Source organism: Chiloscyllium punctatum, chromosome 2, assembly GCF_047496795.1.
Source record: "Chiloscyllium punctatum isolate Juve2018m chromosome 2, sChiPun1.3, whole genome shotgun sequence".
Classification (NCBI taxonomy): domain Eukaryota; kingdom Metazoa; phylum Chordata; class Chondrichthyes; order Orectolobiformes; family Hemiscylliidae; genus Chiloscyllium; species Chiloscyllium punctatum.
The window spans coordinates 60,218,802-60,229,670 of record NC_092740.1 but is presented as its reverse complement, the minus strand read 5'-3'; the positions used below and the strand labels follow the sequence as shown (position 1 = coordinate 60,229,670).

At 63.2% G+C, this 10,869-nt stretch overlaps 1 protein-coding gene across 1 annotated transcript in view; it reads left to right on the top strand.

Moving 5' to 3' along the window:
* LOC140492303 (uncharacterized) overlaps window positions 1-10,869 on the top strand; it is a 38,941-nt gene that overhangs the window by 23,347 nt on the left and 4,725 nt on the right. Inside the window, exon 5 of the mRNA XM_072591256.1 lies at window positions 574-672. Coding sequence (XP_072447357.1) covers window positions 574-672 — 99 coding nt within the window. The remainder of the gene's footprint in view (window positions 1-573; window positions 673-10,869) is intronic.

Here is a 10,869-nt window from a genome sequence, read left to right as displayed (position 1 = left end):
ATGTGCGAGAGAGCGCGCGCTAGAGAGCGCACGCAAGAGAGCACTAGAGAGCGCGCGCAAGAGAGCGCTAGAGAGCTCGCCAGAGAGCGAGAGAGAGTGCGCGAGTGAGATAGAGAGCGCGAGAGAGAGAGAGAGAGAGAGAGAGAGAGAGAGAGCGCGTGAGACAGAGAGAGAGCGAGAGAGAGAGAGAGCGCGCAAGAGAGAGAGAGAGAGAGAGAGTGAGAGAGAGAGAGTGAGAGAGAGAGAGAGAGAGCGTGAGAGAGTGCGCGAGTGAGAGAGAGCGTGCGAGAGAGAGCAAGCGAGAGAGAGAGCGAGTGAGAGAGCGCACGCGCACATGGGAGAGAGAGCGCGTGAGATAGCGAGCTAGAGCGCGAGCACGAGACAGAGCGCGAGACACAGCGAGAGACAGAGCGAGAGACAGAGCGTGAGAGAGCAAGAGCGTGAGAGAGCAAGAGCGTGAGAGAGTGAGAGAGAGAGCGCGCGCGAGAGAGAGAGAGCGAGAGAGAGAGCGCGCGAGAGAGAGAGAGAGAGCGAGCGCGAGAGAGAGAGAGGGCGAGAGAGCGAGAGAGAGAGAGAGAGAGCGAGAGCGAGAGCGCGAGAGAGAGAGAGAGCGAGAGAGAACGAGAGAGAGCGAGAGAGAGAGAGAGAGAGCGCGAGAGAGCGCGCGAGAGCGCGAGAGAGCGCGAGAGAGAGAGAGAGAGCGAGAGAGAGAGAAGAGAGCGCGAGAGAGCGCGAGAGAGAGAGAGAGATCGAGCGCGAGAGAGAGAGCGCAAGAGAGCGCGAGAGAGAGAGAGCGCGAGAGAGAGAGCGCGAGAGAGAGAGCGCGAGAGAGAGAGCGCGAGAGAGAGCGAGAGAGAGAGCGCGCGAGCGCGAGAGAGAGCGAGAGAGAGAGCGCGCGAGCGCGAGAGAGAGCGCGAGAGAGCGCGAGAGAGAGAGAGAGAGAGCGCGCGTGACAGAGCGAGAGAGAGCGCGCGAGAGAGAGAGAGAGAGAGCGCGAGAGAGGGAGCGCGCGAGAGAGAGAGAGAGAGAGAGTGAGCACGCGAGAGAGAGAGCGCGCGAGAGAGAGAGAGAGAGAGAGAGAGCGAGCGCGCGAGAGAGAGAGAGAGCGAAGCGCGCGCGAGAGAGAGAGAGCGCACGATAGAGCGAGAGAGAGCGCGCGAGAGAGAGAGAGAGAGAGAGAGAGCGAGCGCGCGAGAGAGAGAGACAGCGAAGCGCGCGAGCGCGCGAGAGAGAGAGAAAGAGCGCGCACGCGCGAGAGCGAGAGAGAGCGCGAGAGCGCGTGAGAGAGAGAGCGCACGCGCGCGCGAGAGCAAGAGAGAGAGAGAGAGCGCGAGAGCGAGAGCGAGAGAGAGAGAGAGAGAGAGAGAGAGAGAGAGAGAGAGAGAGAGAGAGCGGGCTGCGCGAGAGAGAGAGAGAGAGAGAGAGAGAGAGAGAGAGCGCGCGCTGCGAGTGAGAGAGAGAGAGAGCGCGCGAGAGCGAGAGAGAGAGCGAGCGCGCTGCGCGCGAGAGAGAGAGAGAGCGAAGCGCGCGAGAGCGAGAGAGAGAGAGAGCGCGCGAGAGCGTGCACTAGAGAGAGAGCGTGCGATAGCGCGCGCGAGACAGAGAGCGTGCGAGAGAGAGCGCGCGATAGAGAGAGCGAGCGAGAGAGCGAGAGAGAGCGCGCGCGAGCTGAGAGCGCGAGAGCGCGAGAACGAGAGCGCGAGAACGAGAGCGCGAGAACGAGAGCGCGAGAGAGAGAGCGCGAGAGAGAGAGCGCGAGAGAGAGAGCGAGCGAGAGAGTGCGCGAGAGAGAGAGCGAGCGAGAGCACGCGCGAGAGAGAGCGAGCGAGAGCACGCGCGAGAGAGAGCGTGCGATAGCGGCGCGCGCGAGAGAGAGCGTGCGATAGCGCGCGCGAGACAGAGAGCGTGCGAGAGACAGCGTGCGAGAGAGAGCACGCGAGAGAGAGAGCGCTAGAGAGTGCACGAGAGAGAGAGTGCAGGGAGAGAGAGCGCGCGAGAGCACATGAGCGAGAGAGCGAGCGAGAGAGAGCGCGCGAGACAGCGCGCGAGAGAGCGCGAGAGAGAGCGCGTGAGAGAGCGCGCGAGAGAGCGCGAGAGAGAGCGCGAGAGAGAGCGCGCGAGAGAGCGCGCGATAGAGCGCGTGAGAGCACGTGAGCGAGAGAGCGAACGAGAGAGAGCGTGCGAGAGCGAGAGAGCAAGAGAGCGTGCGCGAGAGAGAGAGAGAGAGAGCACAGGAGAGAGCGCGCGGGGGAGGGAAAGAGCGTACAAGAGCACTTGAGCGAGAGAGAGAGCGCGAGAGAGTGCGAGCGAGAGAGAGAGCCAGAGAGCACGCGAGTGAGATAGAGAGCGTGCGAGAGAGAGCGCGTTCGAGAGAGAGAGCGAGCGAGAGAGAGAGAGAGTGAGAGAGCATGAGAGAGAGCACGCGAGAGAGCGCGCGAGAGAGCGCAAGCGAGTGAGCGCGCGCGCGCGAGAATGAGCGAGAGAGCACGAGCGAGAGAATGCACGAGAGAGTGCGAGAGAGCACGCGCAAGAGAGCACACGAGTGAGATAGTGAGTGCGAGAGAGAGTGAGAGTGAGAGAGCATGCGAGAGAGCGCATGCGAGAGACCGCGCGCGAGAGAGAGCAAGAGAGCGCTAGAGAGAGATAGCACGAGAGAGGGAGAGTGAGAGAACGTGGGAGAGAGAGAGTGCGGTGGAGAGAGAGAGCGCGCGAGAGCACGTGAGCGAGAGAGCGAAGCGCGAGAGAGAGAGAGAGCGATAGAGAGCAAGAGAGCGCGTGCGAGAGAGCGCGCACGCAAGAGAGAGCGAGAGCGCGCGGGAGAGAGGGAATGAGAGCGCACGCGAGAGAGAGAGCAAGAGCGTGCGCGCGAGAGAGCGAGAGCTGCGCGTGAGAGAGAGCCTGAGCAAGAGAGCGAGCGAGAGAGCGAGCGCGGGAGAGAGAGAGAGAGCAAGAGCAAGCGCGCGAGAGAGAATGCACGAAAGAGTGCGAGCGAAAGAGAGAATGTGCGAGAGAGCGCGCGCTAGAGAGCGCACGCAAGAGAGCACTAGAGAGCGCGTGCAAGGGAGCGCTAGAGAGCTCGCCAGAGAGCGAGAGAGAGTGCGCGAGTGAGATAGAGAGCGCGAGAGAGAGAGAGAGAGAGAGAGAGAGAGAGCGCGCACGAGACAGAGAGAGAGCGAGAGAGAGCGAGAGAGAGAGCGCGCAAGAGAGAGAGAGAGAGAGAGTGAGAGAGCGCGCGAGTGAGAGAGAGCGTGCGAGAGAGAGCAAGCGAGAGAGAGAGAGCGAGTGAGAGAGCGCACGCGCACATGGGAGAGAGAGCGCGTGAGATAGCGAGCGAGAGCGCGAGCACGAGACAGAGCGCGAGCACGAGACAGAGCGCGAGACACAGCGCGAGACAGAGCGAGAGACAGAGCGAGAGAGAGCAAGAGCGCGAGAGAGTGAGCGCGAGAGAGAGAGAGAGCGCGAGAGAGAGAGAGAGCGCGAGCGAGAGATAGCGTGAGAGAGAGAGCGCAGCGCGAGAGAGAGAGAGCGCGCGCGAGAGAGAGCGAGCTAGAGAGCGTGCGAGAGCGCACGCAAGAGAGAGCGTGTGAGAGAGAGAGCGCTGCGCAGCGCGAGAGAGACAGAGAGCGAGAGAGTGTGCGCGAGAGAGACAGTGAGCGAGAGAGAAAGCGAGAGAGAGCGCGCGAGTGAGATCGAGAGCGTGCGAGAGAGCGCGCGTGAGAGAGAGAGAGCGTGCGAGAGAGAGAGCATGCGAGAGAGAGCAAGCGAGAGAGAGAGCGAGCGAGAGAGCGCGAGAGAGAGAGAGAGCGTGCGAGAGAGCCCGCACGAGAGAGAGAGAGCGCGCGCTAGAGAGAGAGCATGCGATAGCGCGCGTGAGACAGAGAGCGTGCGAGAGAGAGCGCGCGAGAGAGAGCAAGAGAGCGCTAGAGAGAGAGCACGAGAGAGGGAGAGTGAGAGAGCGTGGGAGAGAGAGAGTGCGGTGGAGAGAGAGAGCGCGCGAGAGCACGTGAGCGAGAGAGGCGAGCGCGTGCGAGCGAGAGCATCAGAGAGAGCGCCAGAAAGAGTGAGAGCGAGTGCGCCAGAACGAGCGGAGAGCGAAGTGCGCGAGAGAGAGAGAGAGAGCGATAGAGAGCAAGAGAGCGCAAGCGATAGAGCGCGCACGCAAGAGAGAGAGCGAGAGCGCACGGGAGAGAGGGAGGGAATGAGAGCGCGCGCGAGAGAGAGAGAGAGCTGCGCGCGAGAGTGAGCCAGAGAGCCTGAGCAAGAGAGCGAAAGAGAGAGCACGTGAGAGAGAGCACGCAAGAGGGAGCGCGCGGGAGAGAGAGAGAGCAAGAGCATGCGCGCGATAGAGAATGCGCGAGAGAGTGTGAGCGAAAGAGAGAATGCGCGAGAGAGCGCGCGCAAGAGAGCACTAGAGAGCGCGCGCAAGAGAGCGAGAGAGAGTGCGCGAGTGAGATAGAGAGCGCGAGAGAGAGAGAGCGCGAGACAGAGAGAGAGCGAGAGAGAGAGAGAGCACGCAAGAGAGAGAGAGCGTGAGAGAGCGCGCGCACATGGGAGAGAGAGCGCGTGAGAGAGCGAGCGAGAGAGAGAGCACGAGAGAGAGCACGAGAGAGAGCACGAGAGAGAGAGCGCGAGAGAGAGAGTGCGAGAGAGTGAGCGCGAGAGAGCGCGAGCGAGAGCGAGAGAGAGAGCGCGAGCGAGAGATAGCGCGAGCGAGAGATAGCGCGAGAGAGAGCGAGCTAGAGAGCGCGCGAGAGAGAGAGCGTGCGAGAGAGCGCGCGAGAGAGAGAGAGCGCGCGAGAGAGAGAGCGAGCGCGCGCGAGAGAGACCGAGAGCGAGAGAGCCAGCGAGCGAGAAAGAGAGCGAGAGCGCGTGAGTGAGATAGAGAGCGTGTGAGAGAGCGCGCGCGAGAGCCCGCGCGAGAGAGAGAGCGAGCGAGAGCGTGCACTAGAGAGAGAGCGTGCGATAGCGCGCGCGAGACAGAGAGCGTGCGAGAGAGAGAGAGAGAGAGCGCGAGAGCGCGAGAACGAGAGCGAGAGAACGAGAGCGCGAGAACGAGAGCGCGAGAACGAAGAGCGCGAGAACGAGAGCGCGAGAGAAACAGCGAGCGAGAGAGCGAGCGAGAGAGCGAGCGAGAGAGCGCACGCGCGAGCGAGCGAGAGCGCTAGCGAGAGAGCGAGCGAGAGCACTAGCGAGAGAGCGTGCGATAGCGCGTGCGAGACAGACAGCGTGCGAGAGACAGCGTGCGAGAGAGAGCACGCGAGAGAGAGCACGCGAGAGAGTGCACGAGAGAGAGAGTGCGGGGAGAGAGAGCGCTCGAGAGCACATGAGCGAGAGAGCGAGCGAGAGAGAGCGCGCGAGAGCAAGAGAGCGCGCGAGAGAGAGAGAGCACAGGAGAGAGCGCGCAAGTGAGATAGAGAGCGTGCGAGAGAGCACGCGCGCGAGAGAGCACGCGCGAGAGAGAGCAAGAGAGAGAGAGAGTGCACGCGAGAGAGAGAGAGCGAGCGCGAGAGAGAGAGAGCGCGAGAGAGTGCACGCGCGAGAGAGCGCGAGAGAGCGCGCGCGCGAGAGACAGGGATAGAGAGAGATAGAGAGAGAGCGCGCGCGAGAGAGTGAGAGAGCGAGAGAGAGAGAGAGAGCGCGCGAGAGAGAGAGAGAGAGAGAGAGAGAGAGAGAGAGAGAGAGCGCGAGAGAGCGAGAGAGAGAGAGCGCGAGAGAGGGAGAGAGAGCGAGCGCGAGAGAGAGAGCGAGAGAGAGAGAGCGCGCGAGAGAGAGAGCGCGCGAGAGAGAGCGAGAGAGAGAGCGCGCGAGAGAGAGCGAGAGAGAGAGCGAGAGAGAGAGAGCGAGAGAGAGAGAGCGCGCGCGAGAGAGCGAGAGAGAGAGCGCGCGAGAGAGCGAGAGAGAGAGAGAGAGAGTGCGCGAGAGAGAGAGAGAGAGAGAGTGCGCGTGACAGAGCGAGAGAGCGCGCGAGAGAGAGAGAGAGAGCGCGCGCACACACGACAGAGCGAGAGAGTGCACGCGCGAGAGAGCGCGAGAGAGCGCGCGCGCGAGAGACAGGGATAGAGAGAGATAGAGAGAGAGCGCGCGCGAGAGAGTGAGAGAGCGAGAGAGAGAGAGAGAGCGCGCGAGAGAGAGAGAGAGAGAGAGAGCGAGCGCGGCGAGCGCAAGAGAGAGAGAGAGAGAGAAAGAGCGCGCGCGCGCGAGAGCGAGAGAGAGAGCGCGCGCGCGCGAGAGCGAGAGAGAGAGAGAGCGCGAGAGTGCGCGAGAGAGAGAGAGCACGCGAGAGCGTGAGAGAGCGCGCACGCGCGAGAGAGAGAGAGAGCGCGCGCGCGCGCGAGCGCGAGAGAGAGAGAGCGCGCGCGCACGCGAGAGCGAGAGAGAGCGCGCGCGCGGGAGAGCGAGAGAGAGCGCGCGCGCGGGAGAGCGAGAGAGAGCGCGCGCGCGGGAGAGCGAGAGAGACAGAGAGAGAGAGCGCGCGCGCGGGAGAGCAAGAGAGAGAGAGCGAGAGTGCGCGCGCGCGCGAGAGCGAGAGAGAGAGAGCGAGAGCGCGAGAGCGCGCGCGCGAGAGAGAGAGAGAAAGAGAGCGCGCGCGAGAGAGAGAGAGAGAGAGCGCGCGCGAGAGAGAGAGCGAGAGCGCGCGCGAGAGAGAGAGCGCGAGAGAGAGAGAGAGAGAGCGCGCGCGAGAGAGAGAGAGAGCGCCAGCGAGAGCGAGAGAGAGATCGCGCGCAAGAGAAAGAGCGAGAGAGAGAGAGCGAGAGAGAGAGCGTGCGAGAGAGCACGCGCGAGAGAGCGAGCGAGCAAGAGCAAGAGAGACAGAGAGCGAGAGAGCGCGCGCGAGAGAGAGAGCGAGCGAGAGCGAGAGAGACAGAGAGCGAGAGAGCGCGCGCGAGAGAGACAGCGAGCGAGAGAGAGAGCGAGAGAGCGCGCGAGTGAGATAGAGAGCGTGTGAGAGAGCGCGCGCGAGAGAGAGCGTGCGATAGCGCGCGCGAGACAGAGAGTGTGCGAGAGAGAGCGTGCGATAGCGCGCGCGAGACAGAGAGAGTGTGCGAGAGAGAGCGAGCGAGAGAGAGCGCGCGAGAGAGAGCGCGCGAGAGAGAGAGCGCGAGAGAGAGAGCGTGCGAGAGAGAGAGCGTGCGAGAGAGTGCGCGCGAGAGAGTGCGCGCGAGAGAGAGAGCGAGCGAGAGCGAGAGAGACAGAGAGCGAGAGAGCGCGCGCGAGAGAGAGAGCGAGCGAGAGAGACAGCGAGCGAGAAAGAGAGCGAGAGAGTGCGCGAGTGAGATAGAGAGCGTGCGAGAGAGTGCGCGAGTGAGATAGAGAGCGTGCGAGCGAGCCCGCGCGAGAGAGAGAGCGAGCGAGAGCGTGCACTAGAGAGAGAGCGTGCGATAGCGCGCGCGAGACAGAGAGCGTGCGAGAGAGAGCGCGCGAGAGAGAGAGCGAGCGAGCGAGCGCGAGAGCGCGAGAACGAGAGCGTGAGAGAGAGCGAGCGAGAGAGCGCGCGCGCGCGAGCGAGAGAGAGCGAGCGAGCGAGTGCGCGAGAGAGAGAGAGCGAGAGAGAGAGAGCGAGCGAGAGCACGCGCGAGAGAGAGAGAGCGAGCGAGAGCGCGCGCTAGCGAGAGAGCGTGCGATAGTGCGCACGAGACAGAGAGCGTGCGAGAGACAGCGTGCGAGAGAGAGCACGCGAGAGAGAGAGCGCTAGAGAGTGCACGAGAGAGAGAGTGCATGGAGAGAGAGCGCGCGAGAGCACCTGAGCGAGAGAGCGAGCGAGAGAGAGCGCGCGAGAGAGCGCGCGAGAGAGCGCGCAAGAGCACGTGAGTAAGAGAGCGAACGAGAGAGAGCGTGCGAGAGCGAGAGAGCAAGAGAGCGTGCGCGAGAGAGAGAGAGAGAGAGAGAACAGGAGAGAGCGCGCGGGGGAGGGAAAGAGCGTACAAGAGCAATTGAGCGAGAGAGAGAGCGAGAGAGTGCGAGCGAGAGAGAGAGCCAGAGAGCGCGCGAGTGAGATAGAGAGCGTGCGAGAGAGAGAGCGTTCGAGAGAGAGAGAGAGAGAGAGAGCGAGAGAGCATGAGAGAGAGCACGCGAGAGAGCGCGTGAGAGAGCGCAAGCGAGTGAGCGCGCACGAGAGCGTGCGCGCGAGAATGAGCGAGAGAGCACGAGCGAGAGAATGCACGAAAGAGTGTGAGAGAGCGCGCGCAAGAGAGCGCACGAGTGAGATAGTGAGTGCGAGAGAGAGTGAGAGTGAGAGAGCATGCGAGAGAGCGCGTGCGAGAGACCGCGCGCGAGAGAGAGCAAGAGAGCGCTAGAGAGATAGCACGAGAGAGGGAGAGTGAGAGAACGTGGGAGAGAGAATGCGGTGGAGAGAGAGAGCGCGCGAGAGCACGTGAGCGAGAGCGAGCGCGAGAGAGCGTGTGAGAGCGAGAGCGTCAGAGAGAGCGCCAGAAAGAGTGAGACCGAGCGCGCCAGAACGAGCGAGAGCGAGTGTGCGAGAGCGAGTGCGCGAGAGAGAGAGCGCGAGAGAGAGAGAGAGTGCGAGAGAGACAGAGAGAGCGATAGAGAGCAAGAGAGCGCGTGCGAGAGAGCACGCACGCAAGAGAGAGAGCGAGAGCGCGCGGGAGAGAGGGAATGAGAGCGCGCGCGAGAGAGAGAGAGAGCAAGAGCGTGCGCGCGAGAGAGCGAGAGCTGCGCGCGAGAGAGAGCGAGAGAGCCAGAGCAAGAGAGCGAGCAAGAGAGAGAGCGCGGGAGAGAGAGAGAGAGAGCAAGAGCATGCGCGCGAGAGAGAATGCACGAGAGAGTGCGAGCGAAAGAGAGAATGCGCGAGAGAGTGCGCGCTAGAGAGCGCACGCAAAAGAGCACTAGAGAGCGCGCGCAAGAGAGCGCGCGCAAGAGAGCGCTAGAGAGCTCGCCAGAGAGCGAGAGTGCGCGAGTGAGATAGAGAGCGGGAGAGAGAGTGAGATAGAGAGCGCGAGACAGAGAGAGAGCGAGAGAGAGTGAGAGTGTGAGAGAGAGAGAGAGAGAGCGTGAGAGAGCGCGCGAGTGAGAGAGAGCGTGCGAGAGAGAGCAAGCGAGAGAGAGAGAGCGAGTGAGAGAGCGCACGCGCACATGGGAGAGAGAGCGCGTGAGATAGCGAGCGAGAGCGCGAGCATGAGACAGAGCGCGAGACACAGCGCGAGACAGAGCGAGAGACAGAGCGAGAGAGAGCAAGAGCGCGAGAGAGTGAGCGCGAGAGAGAGAGAGATAGCGCGAGCGAGAGATAGCGCGAGCGAGAGAGCGCGCGCGAGAGAGAGCGAGCTAGAGAGTGCGCGAGAGCGCGCGCAAGAGAGAGTGTGCGAGAGAGCGCACGCGAGCGAGAGAGCTTGCGAGAGAGTGTGTGAGAGAGAGTGAGCGCGCGCGAGAGAGACAGAGAGCAAGAGAGCGCGCGCGAGAGAGACAGAGAGCGAGAGAGACAGCGAGCGAGAGAGACAGCGAGCGAGAGAGAAAGCGAGCGAGCGCGCGAGTGAGATAGAGAGCGTGCGAGAGAGCGCGCGTGAGAGAGAGAGAGCGTGCGAGAGAGAGAGCGAGCGCGCGCGAGAGAGAGAGAGCGCGTGCGAGAGACAGAGCGCGCGCTAGAGAGAGAGCATGCGATAGCGTGCGCGAGACAGAGAGCGTGCGAGAGAGAGCGCGCGAGAGAGAGCAAGAGAGCGCTAGAGAGAGAGCACGAGAGAGGGAGAGTGAGAGAGCGTGGGAGAGAGAGAGTGCGGTGGAGAGAGAGAGCGCGCGAGAGCACGTGAGCGAGAGAGCGAGCGAGTGCGAGCGAGAGCATCAGAGAGAGCGCCAGAAAGAGTGAGAGCGAGCGTGCCAGAACGAGCGAGAGCGAGTGCGCGAGAGAGGGAGCGCGAGAGAGAGAGCGAGAGAGAGAGATAGCGACAGAGAGCAAGAGAGCGCATGCGAGAGAGTGCGCACGCAAGAGAGAGAGCGAAAGCGCACGGGAGAGAGGGAGGGAATGAGAGCGCACGCGCGAGAGAGAGAGAGCTGCGCGCGAGAGTGAGCCAGAGAGCCTGAGCAAGAGAGCGAGAGAGAGAGCACGTGAGAGAGAGCGCGCGGGAGAGAGAGAGAGAGCGCGGGAGAGAGAGAGAGCAAGAGCATGCGCGCGAGAGAGTGCGAGCGAAAGAGAGAATGCGCGAGAGAGCGCGCGCAAGAGAGCACTAGAGAGCGCGCGCAAGAGAGCGAGAGAGAGTGCGCGAGTGAGATAGAGAGCGCGAGAGAGAGAGAGAGAGAGCGCGCAAGACAGAGAGAGAGCGAGAGAGAGAGAGAGAGAGCACGCAAGAGAGAGAGAGCGCGTGAGAGCGCGTGAGAGAGCGAGCGAGCGAAAGAGAGAGCACGAGAGAGCGAGCGAGAGATAGCGCGAGCGAGAGATAGCGCGAGCGAGAGCGCGCGCGCGAGAGAGAGAGCGAGCGCGCGCGAAGAGACCGAGAGCGAAAGAGACAGCGAGCGAGAAAGAGAGTGAGAGAGCGCGCGAGTGAGATAGAGAGCGTGTGAGAGAGAGCGAGCGAGAGTGTGCACTAGAGAGAGAGCGTGCGATAGCGCGCGCGAGACAGAGAGCGTGCGAGAGAGAGAGCGAGCAAGAGAGCGCGAGAACGAGAGCGCGAGAACGAGAGCGCGAGAACGAGAGCTCGAGAACGAGAGCGCGAGAGAGAGAACGAGAGCGAGCGAGAGAGAGCGAGCGAGAGAGAGCGAGCGAGAGAGTGAGAGCGAGAGCGCGCGAGAGCGAGAGAGAGAGAACGCGCGAGAGAGCGAGCGCGCGAGAGCGAGAGAGAGAGCGAGAGCGAGAGCGAGAGCGCGAGAGAGAGAGAGAGAGAGAGAGACAGAGAGAGCGAGCGCGCGAGAGCGAGAGAGAGCGCG